General features: G+C 38.7%; 3 protein-coding genes across 3 annotated transcripts; 2 read left to right on the top strand and 1 right to left on the bottom strand.

Moving 5' to 3' along the window:
- Positions 1–3,957: 3,957 nt before the first annotated feature.
- Positions 3,958–5,336, top strand: LOC137735395 (uncharacterized protein C594.04c). The gene is made up of 3 exons (XM_068474820.1): positions 3,958–4,254; positions 4,339–4,602; positions 4,711–5,336. The coding sequence occupies exons 1-3, from the start codon at positions 4,024–4,026 to the stop codon at positions 5,185–5,187; spliced, it is 972 nt and encodes a 323-aa protein (XP_068330921.1). The 5' UTR covers positions 3,958–4,023; the 3' UTR covers positions 5,188–5,336.
- A 5,702-nt stretch (positions 5,337–11,038) lies between these two features.
- Positions 11,039–13,730, top strand: LOC137734642 (probable inactive purple acid phosphatase 29). The gene is made up of 4 exons (XM_068473892.1): positions 11,039–11,464; positions 11,689–12,083; positions 12,253–12,703; positions 13,445–13,730. Exons 1-4 carry the CDS (start codon positions 11,143–11,145, stop codon positions 13,477–13,479), a joined length of 1,203 nt encoding a protein of 400 aa, XP_068329993.1. The 5' UTR covers positions 11,039–11,142; the 3' UTR covers positions 13,480–13,730.
- A 107-nt stretch (positions 13,731–13,837) lies between these two features.
- LOC137734641 (probable LRR receptor-like serine/threonine-protein kinase At3g47570) lies at positions 13,838–17,355 on the bottom strand. The gene is made up of 2 exons (XM_068473891.1): positions 14,652–17,355; positions 13,838–14,548 (listed from the first exon to the last, which is right to left on the bottom strand). Exons 1-2 carry the CDS (start codon positions 17,347–17,349, stop codon positions 14,148–14,150), a joined length of 3,099 nt encoding a protein of 1,032 aa, XP_068329992.1. The 5' UTR covers positions 17,350–17,355; the 3' UTR covers positions 13,838–14,147.
- Positions 17,356–17,567: the final 212 nt, after the last annotated feature.

Here is a 17,567-nt window from a genome sequence, read left to right as displayed (position 1 = left end):
AGTGTTTGGTAAACTTTCATGTAAAACAGATGTGAAAAAAGCCGGTTTTTCAAAGCTAGGTTTTGCAGCTTCTTGTTTTTGGCTTTTTTTCATCCAAAACTGTGAAAAAAAGCTGAAGCTGAGTGTTTACCAAACACAAAAACAGCTCCCAACTTTTTTTGATAGCAGCTTTTTTCAGAATCACCTCAGTACCAAACCAGGTCTTAGTTTCATGTAAAGTTTCAACTTAAGCGCAAGACGTCTTTGCATGTGCTTTATAAATAAAAGGAAAACAGAAAAAAGTCTCGCTTAACAACACCTGCAGCTTAAATAATCCTAATATCTTTCATTTTAGTCGTCGGCCCCTTCCTCCTATTTAGGACGGTGGTAGAAAATGGTCATGTTGTCTCCTTTCCTTCCCAACTCCTCCATTTTGCTAATCTTTTCATGGCCTTACTTTTCGGATGCCATTGTTCTGAGCGTTTTGTATCTCGGTGTTCTCTGAGCTTTGTCTCAATTTGCTCTGAGTTTGTCTCATATCTAGTTTTCATGCCTTGTTCCTCTCCAAATATGGTTCCTTACCGCGAATTCTCAACCATCTACCCATGCTACTCAGTTCATCCACTACCAAGATAGAAAGCATTAGTGGCAGTTAGATTTGCCCCTAAAACTTCAATTAGTGGAAAATTAGCTACAAAATACTAATTAGGGGCGGGTAAAGCCTTAAACCGCTCCTAATATTACTCAAGCCACGTACTTGCTGATTTGATAATTAATTCATTTTTAATTCTGTTCCACCTTTAATATTAGGATAATGTTAGGAACATCAAATTTTTTAAACCAAATTTACAAACCAAATGATATGGGTGTAGATGATTGAATTATAATTAAGTGTCGGTTAACGTGCTTATCTATGACATATTATTTGGTTTACAAATTTAGTTTAAAAATTTGGTCTACCTAATTTTATTTTCGGTAATTATGTGGTGGAGGATGGTTTCTTCTTGGTAGTTATGATAATTTAGCACCGGAGGTAGATTTGTGGGAGCCAATTTCTTACCTGCCTGAGCCTCTGAGATGGAAGTTTGTACAGCCGCACCACTTGTCACATCTATTTAAACTAAGTTTTGTAAATTATATGGCGTGATTATTGATGGATTATAATTAACGTGCTTTTTTTATTAGTGATACATTACATAATTTATAAATTTAGTCTACCTAATAATACTTTTTTGGTAGTAAACGAGTGTCTCCTTCAAGAACCTCCTCCAGCGGAGTGCGGTAGCATTTAAAGTGCAATTTACATTATTTGATAGGATTATAAGAGCGCTCTAGCACAGTGGCTTGCTACCCTTATTTTTCTTTAATCCTTTTAGTTCTTTGTTCTCTCTTCAAGGTGGCGACAGCGACTTTGTGGTAGTTGTGCAGCTTATTTGATGGAGGTGGATGCTCTACTTTTTCAAGTCTAGGTTTTTTTGATTGCATGTTGCTATGGGCTACTCATCTCCTATCTCATTGTAAGTTTCTTTTGTGGTATCCGGCTTTTGTTTACCATCTTAAACTCTTTTTGAGTTATCCTTACATTGTAGTAGTTTTTTCCTTCAATGAAATTAACTTTTTTGACAAAAAAAAAAAAGTGCAAAACGTCTTGGCAATCGACCACCAATTAGGTCAATATTTAATGATAAATATCATTGATACTATTCATACTTAACCATATATTGTTATGTGTGAAGTTTATTATAAAAAACCTCGATGATATTAAAAATGCAATATCTCATATATATAAGTTATATTGTATTTTGTTGTACGATTAATGTCACATCGCATTAGCGAACATCTTGGTTTATATTGCATGCCTGGATTTGTAACCTAGTAAAATCATTGTGGTCAATTTGAGTTTTTTCAATGAAGAAGAGCATGCCAAAAGCAAAAGGGTGTTTTGTATAATTGTATTGTATCCGACGCTCTGCATGCTAAGGAGACATTATAAAAAGAAGTAAAAGCTATATATATTTAGCTCCCCTGTGGACCATATGAATTGTGATTTTTATATGTTCATATACAAAATGAAATGATCATCCATTGACATTGTAGTAGCTGGCATGCATGCAGCCGTACAAAATGTTAGCTTTGATTTCTCATCCGGCGCAGATTATGGAAGAATTTGGAGAGATTGGGAAGAGAAACAGAAGTGCCTTTTAGCTCAGCATCCTTAAATGGTAGTAAAGCTCACAACTTTGTTTATGAGATAGTTTAATTTATGAGATTTGTGTAGATGATCTACATAAATCTTGAAATTTGAACTCATTCAACGATAATAAATAGAGTAGTGAACATCATCATCACTTGAAGATGATTAGCAAAAATAATCTCGGAGGAAGAGTGGGGGGTGGGGGTAGGGGACACCAATTAGGGTTTCTGGGATTTAAGTTTGTATACAATGTGGGGTGGCATGTGAGTGTTTATGATTGCTTGCACCACAATTATAGGCTGCAAAGCAAATCATTGCAAACACCACGTTTAACCATCTCTCATAATTATTACATATTTTGTGTGCATGTTTGCACGCCTCTTATGATTGATTAATATTACTTTGATTAATTACTTAAGCAGGGTAAAAGTTCAAGTGTCAATAACCGTCTTCAAACTATCTTTAGTCCTTATTACCCTTCTCTCTTTTGTCATTTTGTGGGAAATTTTAAAATTATGACTATTTTCATAACACACTTCGACCGAAATCAAGACGTACATTTCATTTCTCAATGGTTAAAATGATCAATTTTTTGTAAATCGTCTAAATTTGATTGTTACCTCATCAATATTTAATTGATATAACGTTGATATTTGATTGATATATTGTCGACATTGATTTTGATTAATTCAACAATTGAGATTTGATTTCTAATCATTTTAGTCAATTTCTCAAAACTTTTGGATATGCTAAAGACTCTTAGTCCAATTTTTCTTACTTTTAGAACTTTAACCACTCGAAAGGGGGTTTAAAAACTGCTCGAGGAGTCTCGAAAAGGGAGGGTCGAGCTTTTGCTTGGGGGAATCAAGTAACTATATTTCTGATTCTTAAAAATGAATTGGCTGATAACTGTTATGAACCTGATAACTGTTATGAACCATCACTCTAGCATATTGCTAAGTATTTTTCTTCTCGAATTTAGCAAGTAGTACGAAATGTCTCATTTACTGTTTACATTATTAATCACATCTCTCGCAGTATTAAACTCTTTCACAACAAAGTTGCTAAATTAAGGTTAAAAAAATGGTGGCTAAAGTTACAAAAGAAGACCTTTGATTGAGTGGGATTTGACATGATAACCGGCGTTCTAATGATTATTATTTGGAGGGGGCTTCTCACTGACCCCCACCAACTCACCAAGCAGAAGGACAAGGAATTAATCATGCATACTTTTTTTTTTTCCCTCTTTGATTTTTGAAATTGAGAAAATTGTAGCAATAATTTTTTTAATTTTAACTCAATTAGAACGATGATTTTTTAACTAAAAATTCATGACTATAAATTCTTTAATTCATCAAATCGCGTAGCTATAATTGTTTTGTCAACTTAGTTAAAACTTCCATTAAAATGAGTCATGTGCGTGGCACATGAGGCTAAATCAAGGTGCAAATATAGATTACCAAATGAAAAAAAAATTTAGATTTGTTTCTTCAACTTTAACTCAATTAGAGAAATGATCCATCAACTTTAACTCAATTAGAGTAATAATCTCTCAACGTTAACCCAATTGTAGCAATGATTCTCTCAACATGAGTTATTTTAACGAAATTCTAATGAAATTGATGAAAAAAAAAAAAAAACATCATAACTATACTTTGTAATGAGTTAAATAATTAATCGCCATGAATTTTTAATTGAAAAATCATATCCACGTTATTCTCTTTCAAAAATAACACAAAAAGAAAAGCTAGCCAGCCAGTGCTAAATAGCAACTAATACTTCCATTACTAGACTATAAAACTAGGCCTCTATTGTCTATTCCTTCATTGGTAATTGGATTTACTGCGGCCATGGCTGGAGGCAACTTGAAGAATGCAGTGATAGCATTTCTCGCTCCCCTTCCCTCCATTCTCTTCTACCTCATATTCCTCAGCAACCACCATAGCCAAACTAATGAGAGCTTCCTCTCTCCTCTCTGGACATGGTGCTATCACCACCCTCTTCTCCTAGCCAACGTTTTCTTCTTCCTCAACGTCAACGTCCTCTTCTGGGTCATCAGCCAAGCTCTTTCCAGCCACTGGGTACGTTGATTTTTCGTTCAAAATCTGATCTTTTTGGGTCTTAATTGCAAATTTGAATTTTTTTTATGAATTGGGTTGGTGCAGATGATCGATTTGTACTGGACTGTGATCCCTGTAATGCTCGTTCACTACTATGGATCTCACCCTCTGGCTGATTACAACCGGTGGCGGTCGACGATTGCAATTTCGCTGACTTGGGTTTGGAGCCTCAGGCTTAGCCACAACTACTTTAGGCGGGAAAATTGGCAATGGGGTGCCAGGGAGGACTGGCGGTTCACAGATATGAGCTCACAGTACGGCAAACATTGGTGGTGGGTTTCCTTCTTCGCCGTTTACCTCTCTCAACAGGTAGTGCTCTAAGTGTTTGTCGAATTGCCTCAATGAGCTTCCAAGCTGGTGAAAAATGTGAAAAATGGTCGCTTTTGGTTTTCTGATGGTTGTTTTTAACCTTTGTAGGTTTTTATAATTGGGATATGCCTTCCATTCTATGTAATCCACTCAGTTAATGTGCCACTGAACATATGGGATTTTGTTGCCGTCATAGTCTGCATTACTGGCATTGTTGTAGCATACTTAGCTGACACGCAGCTCCATGACTTTGTGAGCCGAAACAACAAGCTGAAAGAGCTTGGAAAGCCCGTTGTTCCGAATCTTGACGAAGGGTTGTGGCACTATTCGCGGCATCCCAACTACTTCGGAGAGCAATTGTGGTGGTGGGGATTAGTCATATTTGCATGGAACTTGGGACATGGATGGGCCTTTGTTGGGTCTCTGGTCAATACAATGTGTTTAGCTTATGTGACTATACTTGTCGAACGCCGAATGCTGAAACAAGATTACCGAGTAGAAGCATACAGGCGGTATCAGAAGACAACCTCAGTGTGGATACCTTGGTTCAAGTCATCTCCAGGAGGAAAAGATAAGAACGCTTAATTGATAATCCTTTCGGTGTGTTACGCTTTGCTACTTATTTTTATCTGCAATCTATCCATAATCTGTGTTCGTGTCTTATAATGTCCTATGTTCAAAAGTTGTCATCAACTGGTATTTGTTTGAAAGAAATGAATGCAAGTTGGATTTTATTTGTGATAATCTCTCTACTTAGTAGTAGTAAGAAATTGTACAAAATTGTTCAGAATTTACTTAAACAGTTGCCTTTAGTTTAGAATGTGGAATTTCCATGAGATGTGGCTTTGTTCTTAAATTCCATTGTGTTACGATAAACATAAGATCGAAATCTGTACTGTTAAATATAACAGCACAAGATGGTAGCTTAAAGAGTTAACTGTATCACGAAGACACGATTCATTCCAGAACTTACTTCAATTGAAATGCACAAGGCTCAACAAGCTTCAGTAATAATTATAGTACTAAACCAGGACATCATTTGCCTACTTTTGTGAAACTTGAAAAACTTCCATTGGGAATGGGATCCCAAGTTACATGGGTAGGCAAGTTTCCACTTTAACATTTGCGTAATTGTCATTGTTCTGGGGAATCTTGGATGAACCATTCTGTTTTTGTAGTTAGTCAACTCATTTGAAATAGTCATGTGTTGGAATATATGATGCAAAAGTAGAATCAGCTTTAACCCACCATCACCTATTTAGCTTTCTATGTTCATGGATTTCTAGTATGCATCGGTGTATGTGTGTGGCCATTTGGCCGTTAGATCTTTGACCATTGGATCCTTGGTTGCACATCCAACACTTCATTCATCTGGTGCAAATCATACACCGAAACATAGCAAAATTTTCGTAGTTTTCAAATACACAATACACATATTTGACTTCTCACGGACAGCTAGCTGTTCGCTTTGTCAGTGCACTTAGAAACAGTTATAGGACACCTGTCCCGTTTTTTTTATAGAAGTAAGAACCTTTTTCTTTTAAACCCCAAGAATCCCACTGATAAATCTGCTGCAAAGGAAGAGGTGTGGTGGTCCCGGCATGTGCTTAGCTATATATGAATACTGGGAAACCATGCTAAGGGATCATGTAGACCTTCAGAGAACTCCAGTTTAGGAGAACGACTTATATAGAACGGGTTCATTGTGATGTCCCAACCCACTAATACAAAACCATATATAAGTTTTTGTCCGCTTGTCGTTGCATTATAGGACCTAGACACCACGTAGCGGTGAACCTGTTCCATGCAAGTTGCTCTCTTGATTTCTAGGAGAAAATAGGATGAACATCTGCAAAAAGTGAAATTCACTTTATGAGCCTTGTAAAATTAGAAGAACTGTTTTGAAAGATGAAGCCCTTGAGTATTCTTTTAGAGCGTTTACTTTTGATCCGAAGTTCAGAGTTTACCCTTGTATCCAAATACTAAAAAAGATGTTCGAGTTAGTTATAAAGATAATGTTTTACAGTGAGGTGATTCAATGAGCTTAGCATTTAACCTTCTCAAAGTGTAGGGGTCCCAGTCCCACGCAGCTCTATGTTTCAAAAGATTTGAGATTTGAAAGTGCTTTTTGCAAAGTGCAATCTTTGAATATTGAGGACACATTCAGAAGTCTGTCTAGTGGCATATGTTTCTTTAATCTCTCAAAATTGGATTCTCCTCAAGCTGCAAGACTTGGCCAAATTAAAGTTTCAAGCAAAAGCTGCAAAACAGATACCATGGGGATGTACAAGTTCATTTCATCACTTCACTTTTTATCATATTTCTGCATGCATTCCGTTCTCAACTCATGTCTTAGTTCGGCTGTCGCCAGATTAACGAGACAGATAAACTGGCCGTGCCTGAATTCAAGGCTAGTATATATAATGATCCCCTTGGAGTCGAGAGATCGTGGAATGAATCCACCACTTTTGCCACTGGCATGGTGTGTCATGTGGTTACCGCCACGAGAGGATCACCTGGAGCTAAAATCCTTGAAACTTGGACGCTCATATCACCACGTGTTGGAAATTTGAGTTTCATCAGAGTGTTTAGTCTCTTAAACAACAGCTTCCACCATGAAATCCCCCAGACTGGCCGTCTGCGTAAGCTGCAAAATTTGGTATTGCACAATAATTCACTAAATGGGGAAATTCCCGCTTTCTAGACTCGCTTTTCCATTTGCGTATTTTTACCTTTGTAGTTTCCAGAGTAAAAAAAAGGAGCATCCTTCCTGTGATTTTGAATTTTTCCCAAAGATGTCTTACCAAAGTCTTCTTAAAGCTACTGATGGATCCTCCTTTGCCAACTTGATTGGTTGGGAAGTTACGGATCAGTTTATAAAAGATTACTTGATCAAGGTGAAACGACAATTGCCATCAAGGTACTCAACGCACCTTGTTTGACGTGGAGCTTCCAAAAGTTTCAAAGCTAAGTGTGAGGCCTTGAATATTAGACACCATAACCTTGTGAAGGTACTGTCTGCATGCTCAGGATTCGACCATCGTGATTCTGATTTTAAGGCCTTAATTTACGAGTTCATGGTGAATGGGAGCTTAGAGAAATGTTTGCATCCAGCTCAGACAAGTAATGAGACAAATGAGAGGGCAAGGAGCTTAACTTTTTCTCAATGAGTGAACATTGCTATTGGTGTTGCAATGGCATTGGACATATCAACCATCATCAGTGTCACGTGCCAATAGTTCATTGTGACCTGTCAAACCCAGCAATGTTCTTCTCGACGACGATCTAATTGGACATGTAGGTGACTTTGGGTTGGCGAGTTTTCTTCCCACAACTCTTAAAGATGGTTTTGGTAAGCAATCAAGCTCCATCAGAATAAAAGGAACAATCGGTTATTCTCCAAGTGAGCACTTTCTAATTCTTTTTCGTGATATTTTAGTAGGGCCTTCAGCTGATAATTACACTGTTAAAAAAACTTGTATAAATGCAGAGTATGGTATGGGACATGAAGTGTGGACACAAGGTGACGAGTACCGTTACGGCATCCTCCTGTTGGAAATGTTAACCGGAAAAAGGCCAACCAGTGACGTGTTTCAAGGAACTTTAAATCTTGACAACTATGTCAAGGCAGCACTACTAGAGCAGGTGGTTGAGATTGTGGATCTTGTTCTTCTTCACGAAAAACAGGAAGGGGAGATGAGCGCAAACCAACGTCTTACTAAGGCCAGCACAACGATTCACATCAAATTTGAAGAGAGCTTGATTTCAATCCTTGAAAATGGCATTGACTGCTCTACAGACGTGCATGGAGAAAGGTTGGACATCGCTGATGCTATGGCTGAGATGTGTCGGATCAGAAACAAAATTCGAGCGGATCATAAAATATACGTTGTGTTAAGCATGTAATAATATTGTTTCCTGATATGTGAGCTGGAGATTTTCTTGATCAGTAAAACAATATCGATGAAGAGATTGTCATTTTTTTTCTTTCCCTAAGGAATCTTTGATGAACCGTTGTGTTATATAGTTATTCTGCCAGGTGATGTCCCGATTTAATAATGCAATGTCATGTAAAGAGAAACCTACAGACATAGTATTATTAGATCATAGCGCCACAACAACAGTGAACTCGTTTCATGAGAGTCCGTATGTATTGGAATAACAGCTGTAAAAGTGGAATCAGCTTGACCCACCATAACTTACGTAGCTTTTGTCTATTTTCATGGGACAGGTAGACGTTAGCTTTGCCAGTGTTCTAAGATACAGTTACAGGACCCCTTGCCCCTAATTTTGTAGGAAGAAGGAACCTTTTTCATTTTTAAGTCCAAGAATCCCACTGATGGATCTTTTGCAAAAGAAGAGCTGTGGCTGTCCTGCCATGTGCTTAACCATATGTGCACTGTGAAATTAAGCTAGAGAACACTGATTTAGAGGAGAAAACAAGACGAGCATTGGAAAAAAAAAGGCACAGATTCATTTTTACGAATGTCGTAAATTTAGGACGGTTTCAAAGACGAAACCTTTGAGTATTGTTTTAGAGCGTTTACCCCTGAATCCGAAGTTCAAGGTTTAAAAAACAGTTGAGAGCTTAACCTTGTATGCAAGTGTAAAAAAGGTAAAACCTTTGTGTAAGTTCAGAATATTTTACTGGGAGGTGATTCAATGAGCATATTAGCCTATTAGGCTTGTTGGGGCGCACTCTGCTCTGTGGAATAAAAAGAAAAGAGAAACTTTGCCTTACTAGATTGCCTGGCTAGATTGCCCTTCCCCAACAATTATCATAAAGTAGTTGTTGCATTTTGTGTATCAATTTTTTTCACATGACAAAATACATAAGACTTTTCGAGTGTGTACATTAATTTTTAGCCGTTTAAACTTTAGTTTGTTAATTGGCCGCACATCTAACTCTAAGGATGATGTCTTTATTTATTCCATGCATGTCATTATTAGAATTTTTAGAATATATAATGGGTGGTTGAGGTCAAATTGGATAAATTTTTCAGTGTATGTTAGAGCATCTCCACTCATCCTCATTGCCGTTGTAACTGAGTAAAATTGCCTTCTTGCCCAAAAGAAGTTGCTCAACCGGGGGAAAAATAGGAGGGCAATTGTTGCAGGAGCAGTTGCCCTGCCATTTCTTGCGAGAGCTTGCGCCGAGTGGAGAAGCATAGCGAAACATCTCAATGTTGATGCAACAATAGGGGAATTAGGACCGTTGGATTCTAAAAAATTGCTTCAACGGCCATGATTAATCTAACTCAAAATTAAAAAAAAATCATAAAAATTACCAAAAAATTCAATTTTTTATTTTTTTACAAAATTCACACTTTAAAAATCTTATAAAGTTCAACACAATTGCAAATTAAACATTTAGAATTACCCAACAATCTATGACAATAATAATATGTAGGTATAAGACAAAGAAAACATTAAAAAAAAAATTTGTGAATAGAAATCGCTCTTGCCATTCCTCCTTCCAAACATGTAGACTTGAACAATGGTAATTACTATTAAAAGTGAATAGTGAGACAATTTTGTTGCCCTTGCCTTTCAATAGCTGTTGCCCACCACGCTCTTAAGCTATCTCTAATGGAGAGGGATAAAGGGCAAAAATGTCAAAAATGTCAAAATATGGCTTGATTTGCAGAAAATTTATCTCCAATCGAAAACTGGGCTAAGATTTAGGGGAACTCACCAGGCCAAAAGCGCTATCGAGCTGTCAAAGCTTGGCCAGATGTCCAGCCTGTTTGTTGGCGCCCAGAAGCTGCTATTGCAGATCCAACGATCTGTTTTGAAACAATCCAACGGTTGGCTGGAATTAGGATGATGATCTGATCTGATCTGATCTGATGAAAGAGTAGGATTTGTAATATCTACTCCTAAATTATTTCTCTAAATATAAAAGGGTAATTCAATCAAATATTTGTTTAACTACCTTAGTATTATTTACCGTAAGATAATTAGATTAAAGAATGATAGTTTTTTAATTTACTCGGACAATATGCTCCTCCGATCCTTTAAGAACCTATTAATATTTCAAATTCAAAAAACTATTGAGACATAAAAATCATATTCAGACTCTCAATAACATGTGAAGGGCTGAATGTAAAATAAATAGCTGGCATGTATTGACTACACTAATGATAATGTTAAAGACTCAAGTTGTAACAAGAAGTCAAGACATATACAACGTGCTGCTACAAGTTTTTGATTTTCTTTACAACGTGCTACTACAAGTTTTTGATTTTTTTTTTATCACGTTGGAGGAAACGGAACTCTTGTCCAAGTGTTTATTTATTTTTAAATATTAGAGGGAATGGAACGGAACTCTCGTTCTATTCTAATTCCTACTCTAATTCCAACTCATTACTTAATTAATGGCAGGCAGACTGAGACCGACTTTTGTTTGGTTGCCGAGAAAAAGTTAAAACTTTGAAGGAATAAAAAAATGAGAAAAAGAAGGTTTTTGTTGGTGCAACTCGTGAGTTTATAATGGTGGTTCAGGGTCGGTGGTCTGGGAGATGAGGTGGTGCAGTGAGGATGAAGAGGGACAGGGAGGTGCTAAGGAGTCCATTTTTAGTGGGGGTTGTGGTGGCGGCGCTGCTTCCGATATGGGTTTTGGCTGCTGCAAAACAACAGCATCACCACCATCACCGAGGAATTGGGGAGAAGAAGCTGAGGTTTGGGACAGATGGGCGGTTTAAGATTCTGCAAGTGGCGGATATGCACTACGGCAATGGCAAGACTACGCCTTGTAAGAATCTGCTGCCGTCCCAGTTTGCAACTTGCTCTGACCTCAACACCACCGCCTTTGTCCGCCGCATGATCGAGGCGGAGAAGCCGAATCTCATTGTCTTCACCGGTATTTGTTCTTCCCCTTTCATTGTTCTTGTTTATGTTGATGTGTTGTTGTTGGGATGGGATTAGATAGGATAGGATAGGATAGGACACGATGAGCATTGGATTTGGTTTAGGATAGGACATTGTTTCAGCTGATGAGCATTGAATTTTGTTTAGCAAAGATTTGATTTTAGCTATGATACTAGGATTACTGATTGGTTCTCCAATCTGAACTTTGTGCAACAGGAGATAACATATACGGGTTTGATGCCACGAATGCTGCTAAATCTTTGAACGAGGCGTTCGCCCCAGCAATCGCGTCCAACATCCCGTGGGCAGCTGTGTTGGGGAACCATGATCAGCAATCCGACCTCTCGAGGGAAGGGGTAATGAAACACATAGTTGGGTTGAAGAACACTCTGGCTCAAGTTAATCCTTTAGGCCAAGATGTTATTGATGGTTTTGGGAACTATAACCTAGAGGTCGCCGGAGTTGAGGGCTTTGGTTTTGAAAACAAATCGGTTCTCAATCTTTACTTCCTTGACAGCGGAGATTACTCCACGGTTCCCTCCATACGTCGCTATGGTTGGATCAAACCCTCCCAACAATATTGGTTTGAACGAACTTCTGCAAAGCTTCAGGTACTAGCCTCGCTACTTTGCTCACCGTTCTTTTTTTATGGCACACATTTACCTAAACTAGTCATTTCCATCAACCCTTGCACAATATTTATTTGTGATGATTAAAATCCACATTGAGCAAGTAACTTATTTCTAATTAGTTCTGATGACACAGTCTTTTTCCCTGCAGAAAGCATACATGAGCAAGCCCCTACCCCAGAAAGCGCCTGCACCAGGGCTCGCATACTTTCACATACCATTGCAGGAATTTGCTCGTTTTGACTCATCAAACTTTACAGGAGTGAAACAAGAAGGCATTAGCTCTGCTTCTGTGAACTCGGGCTTCTTCACAACCATGGTTGCAGCAGGAGATGTGAAGTCAGCATTCGTAGGCCATGATCACCTGAATGACTTCTGTGGGGAGCTAACTGGTATAAACCTTTGTTATGCTGGGGGATTTGGATACCATGCTTATGGGAAGGCTGGATGGGATAGGAGAGCAAGGGTGGTGGAAGCAAACTTAGAGAAAACGGTTAAGGGAGGTTGGGGAGCGGTCAAGTCCATCAAAACATGGAAGCGCCTTGATGATGAGCACCTCACTGCTATCGATGGTCAGGTTCTCTGGAGCAAGAGCTCTGTGGGTACGTATTCCTTAAAGGAGCACGAAAAATTTCAGTACTGCCCTATTCCTAGTTCTTTCTAGACATTGATAAGTGGTCTTCTAGGAACATAATAAGTGGTCTCTGTTACTTTTATGCATAACATAACAATGTAACAAGCTTGTGGCATGGATTCCAGGGATCCATTGACTAAATATGCATTTGCATCCATGTAGGCTTTTTACTTGATTTCATTCCATGGATAATTCTTTTATGCTTGTCAATGTGGAGATGTTTTACTGCTCATAACTTCTGCCCGTTCACTAAAACTTGCAGTTTTCTGAACAGCTTGTAAATTGTTCGATCCCATGCTTATGTGATACTGGATCTAGAGTTGTGTTTTTATCTGTCCGGCAGCTTTGCCACAATAATACAACATTAAAATTCTTTCTTCCGCTTCTCAACTTCCCTTATTGTGTTGATCACAAGCCATCGTTGGTTGCTGCTAAAGGAATCCCTTATACACAGAGCCTAGTTCCTCATACATCTCTATAACATCTTGACCAAACACCTTCTCCCCATTTCTCACTCGAAATCTGAAAAGAGAAACTGGAAACATCTGATCTTGATCTACGATAGTGATGATTCGTGTTAAATTCTGTATGCACTGCTTCAACTGTCATTACGGTTTAATCCTTATCGCAAAGATCAAAATGCATTACTATTTTTCACATGCTGTCTGCCCGCTTCATCTCATTTCCTTATTTCATCTATATTGAACAGGTATGCGTAGAAAGAAACCTGTTGGCGGTAATTGAGTAACGACCACAAGCCAGACGGTAAGTAGGGAGAGTTTATAGGCAAGAAACTAGGCATGAGAAAGTTGTGAAAATCCTGGCGAGGAAATTGTCATTTGTTTCTTTGTAACGTAACAGACAATAAATGAAATCTATGAAAAAAAAGGGAGTAAATGTACTGTTTGTATGCTATATAAGTGCATTCTGAAATATGGTAAACAGGACCCAGAAAAATGGTGTAAAAAGGTTGATTGTCATTTATACTACACACTGTTTATCTACATTTGGTGACAGTGGCTTGTGTTGATCGTGCAAGCCATCGTCGCCCATCAAATTCTCAACGCGGGACATCTACTGGAATCGTCAAACCATTTGCAGAGACCAACTATAAGCACTTGTTTGATGTCGGTGAGTCGTAGATCTTCCTGCGAAGAAGGCCGGATGCTCGGGTTTGGAAGAGACTTAACAGTTTCACTTGGCTTTCCGAAAGAGGATGGAACATTCCCAGAGAGAGACTTAACAGTTTCAAATCGCTATGTATAACTCTAAGACTAGAATCTTCGTGAAGATAGAATTCCTCGGGCTATTCCTCCTATTATCATTCAACGTCTCGACCACAGTGCTAATAACACAGTGCTGATTAATAAAATTATTACATGCTAATGCAACATATTAACAATATGCTTATTCTAATCCGACATTTTATCTGATCGAAGTTTGTTTCTGATCCGACACATCTCAGCAACAGCATCAGTGATGTCCAATCTTTCTCTAGGCAACTCTGCAGAGCAGGCAAGGCCGATTTCCAAAATTGAAATCAAGCTTTCTTCAATTTTGATGTGGATCTTTGTGCTAGCCTTGGTAAAACATTGGTCTGCGCTTGTCTCCCCTTCTTCTTTTTCCTGAACAAGAACAGGATCCACAATCTCTACCACTTGCTCAGGCAGAGCTGCCTTGACAAAGTTGTGAAGATTTGAAGTTCCTTGAAACACGTCACTGGTTGGCCTCATTCCAGTAAACATTTCCAGCAAGAGGATGCCGTAACTGTACACGTCACCTTGTGTCCACACTTCATGTCCCATACCATACTCTACATTTATACAATTTGTTTAACAGTCTAAATATATGCTCAAGGCCATACTAAAATATTAAGGACAAAAGATTAGAAAAGTGAGAAGAAAGTAAGTACTCACCTGGAGGAGTATACCCGATTGTTCCTTTTACTTCGATGGAGCTTGATTGATTACCAAAACCATCTTCACGAGTTCTTGGAAGGAATCTCGCCAACCCAAAGTCGCCGACATGTCCAATCATATCACCATCGAGAAGAACATTGCTGGGTTTGAGGTCACAATGAACTATTGGCACGTGACACTGATGATGGAGATAATCCATTGCCATTGCAACATCTATAGCAATGTTCAACCTTCGAGAAAAAGTTAAGCTCCGTGGCCTCTCATTCGTCTCAATATTTGTCTGAGTTGGATGCAACCATTCATCTAAGCTCCCATTCACCATGTACTCATAAATTAAAGCCTTAAAATCACAACCACGATAGTCGCATCCTGAGCATGCAGAAAGTACCTTCACAAGGTTGCGGTGTCTAATATTTTTCAAGGCCTCACACTCAGCTGTAAAACTTTTGGAAGCCCCATGAGTAATGAGGTTGAGTACCTTGATGGCAATGGTTGTTTCCCCTTGATCAAGTAATCCTTTGTAAACTGACCCAAAACTCCCTGTACCAATCAAGTTGGCAGAAGAGAATCCATCAGTAGCTTTAAGAAGACTTTGGTAAGACATCTTTGGAAAAATTTCAGAATCACTTGAAGGATGCTCCTTCTTTACCCTCTGAAAGCAACAAACGTACAAAAACGCCAATGAAAAAGTGACTCCAGAAAGCCCACAAAGGAGAGAGATTACTAGTTTCAAGGTTAGGCTCAACCCTCTCTTGCTGGAATGTCGAATTTCGCATTTTGGCAATTTAAACTCTGGTATGCCCCCACAGAGTTTTGTATTCCCTTGGACTGATGTGGCAGTTGCATTCTGAAAAACTCCTTCGGTTGGTACCACTCCCTCTAAATTGTTATAAGACAAATTCAAAGATTGCAGAAATGTAAATTGCTCCAAGAATTTTGGAATTGTGCCTGACAAGTTGTTGCGAGCAAGAGATAAGAATTCAATACCTCTTAGTGAACTCATATCTGATGGAATTGTCCCTTGGAAGAAGTTTTCTTGCATGTCAAGATATTGTATGGTTTTGCAACTTCCAAGACTTACTGGAATCTCACCAGATAACATGTTTCCGGAAACATCAAAATGCTCTAGATTTATCAAATGTCCGACTTCCTTGGGAACAAAGCCAGTCAAATGATTTCGAGATAAATCCACAAAAATATACGAAGAAGACAGACCACCAATGACTTCAGGAGATATGGTACCACGTAAATTGTTTCTGCCAAGAGATAAGATCTCCAAGTTGTGACACCCGGCCAAACTTGAAGGGATGCTGCCTTGAAGGTTGTTATCCTGTAGATATAGATTAGTTAATTGACTTAAATTTCCGAAAGAGGACGGAACATTCCCAGAGAGATGGTTCATGGCCATACCAACTTGATATAATTTGGGGAGCTTTCCTATTTCTGGGGGGATGGGACCTGCAAACTGGTTGCTGAACATCATTAGTCTTTCCAGGTTATGCAGATTTTCCATCCCATTTGGGATAGTGCCAAATATATCATTCTCGGCTATAACAAAAGATACAAGAGAAGAAGATAGGTTGGCTATGCATTGAGGCAACGTACCACGAAATTTGTTTGAATGAATATACAAAAATTGTAAAAGGGTGGCATTAGTCAGATCGCAGAGAAAGCTCAAGTCATCACCAATTCCCCCGCTTACAAGATGGTTACAAGCAAGATCAAACCTCCCGAGCTTGTGTAAATTTTTCAAAGAGGGAACTTCTCCATGCAATTGATTAGATCCGAGTGCTAGCTCAAATAGATTAGAGGCATTAGATATTGAAACGGGAATAGTTCCACTGAATTGATTGAAATCAATGGCAAAGGTTCGCAGTCTTGGATAGGCAATGCCTAAGTTTGAAGGAAAAGTGCCATGGAGTTTGTTTTCTACGGCAGCAAAGGTTTCGAGAGAAGAGAGATTGAAAACCGAGGAAGGGAACATACCAGAAAATTCATTTTCATCCAATCCAAGAAAATAAAGATTGGTCAGTCGACCAAAGATATCTGGAATACTGCCACCTAAATTATTAGAAAGTGTAGCAATCACTTCAAGAGATGACAAATTGGCAAAAGAGAAAGGGATTCTTCCTCTAAGGTTGTTGAGGTCAATATCAAATTCTTTTAGCTTTGACAAGGTGCCAAGCTCCTTAGGGATACTACCTTCTAACGAATTGAAGCCAACATATATCCGGTTGAGTTCTGAGCAACCTGACAAATTAGCGGGAATTTCTCCACTCAGTGAATTATTTTGCAATACCAAATGTTGTAGCTTGCGCAGACGGCCAATTTCTGGAGGGATTTGATGGCGGAAGCTGTTGTTTATGAGACTAAACACTCGGAGGAAGCTCAAATTTCCAACATGTGGTGATATAGAGCCTCCAAGTTTCAAGGACCGCAACTTCAACATTGTTATCCTCTTGTGGCGGTGACCACATGTAACACCGTACCAATGGCAAAAGTGGATGGTTTCGTTCCATGAAGTCATGACACCAAAGGGGTCACTGGTTATCCTGGCCTTGAATTCAAGCAAGGCCAGTTTATCTGTCTCATTTGATCCGGCGAGGGCTGAATTAAGACATGAGGTAAGAACAACAACATGGATGCAAAAAGATGAGAAAAAGAGAAGTGATGAAATGAACTTGTAAATCCGCATGGTGTGTTTGGGTGAGCTAAGGTTGTCTAGTGTGTAAGCTGTGGTTGTCTAGCGGCTTGAGGATAACCCAATTTATAAGCATGCATCTTTCGGTAAATGAAGGTCGCTGATTTTCAAACACACTATTTATTTCCAGTCATCGAACTAGAAAAATCAAGTACAAACAATGAATATGATTAAACATTGGCAGTGAGAGGCTTAAACGGATGTGCGTGTAT

This window comes from Pyrus communis, chromosome 5, assembly GCF_963583255.1.
Source record: "Pyrus communis chromosome 5, drPyrComm1.1, whole genome shotgun sequence".
Classification (NCBI taxonomy): Eukaryota; Viridiplantae; Streptophyta; class Magnoliopsida; order Rosales; family Rosaceae; genus Pyrus; species Pyrus communis.
The sequence above is the reverse complement of the archived record's forward strand: the minus strand, read 5'-3'. Positions and strand labels throughout refer to the sequence as shown.

What these genes read in the sequence shown, in the direction of transcription:
- LOC137735395 (XM_068474820.1), top strand. Translation starts at nt 4,024, where the DNA reads ATGGCTGGAGGCAACTTGAAGAATGCAGTGATAGCATTTCTCGCTCCC. An exon ending in AAGCTCTTTCCAGCCACTGG is followed by an intron (nt 4,255 to 4,338) that starts GTACGTTGATTT and finishes GGGTTGGTGCAG; the next exon opens with ATGATCGATTTGTACTGGAC. An exon ending in CCGTTTACCTCTCTCAACAG is followed by an intron (nt 4,603 to 4,710) that starts GTAGTGCTCTAA and finishes TAACCTTTGTAG; the next exon opens with GTTTTTATAATTGGGATATG.
- LOC137734642 (XM_068473892.1), top strand. Translation starts at nt 11,143, where the DNA reads ATGAAGAGGGACAGGGAGGTGCTAAGGAGTCCATTTTTAGTGGGGGTT. An exon ending in GAACTTCTGCAAAGCTTCAG is followed by an intron (nt 12,084 to 12,252) that starts GTACTAGCCTCG and finishes TTTTCCCTGCAG; the next exon opens with AAAGCATACATGAGCAAGCC. An exon ending in CTGGAGCAAGAGCTCTGTGG is followed by an intron (nt 12,704 to 13,444) that starts GTACGTATTCCT and finishes TATATTGAACAG; the next exon opens with GTATGCGTAGAAAGAAACCT.
- LOC137734641 (XM_068473891.1), bottom strand. Translation starts at nt 17,349, where the DNA reads ATGCGGATTTACAAGTTCATTTCATCACTTCTCTTTTTCTCATCTTTT. An exon ending in AATCGGGTATACTCCTCCAG is followed by an intron (nt 14,549 to 14,651) that starts GTGAGTACTTAC and finishes GTATAAATGTAG; the next exon opens with AGTATGGTATGGGACATGAA.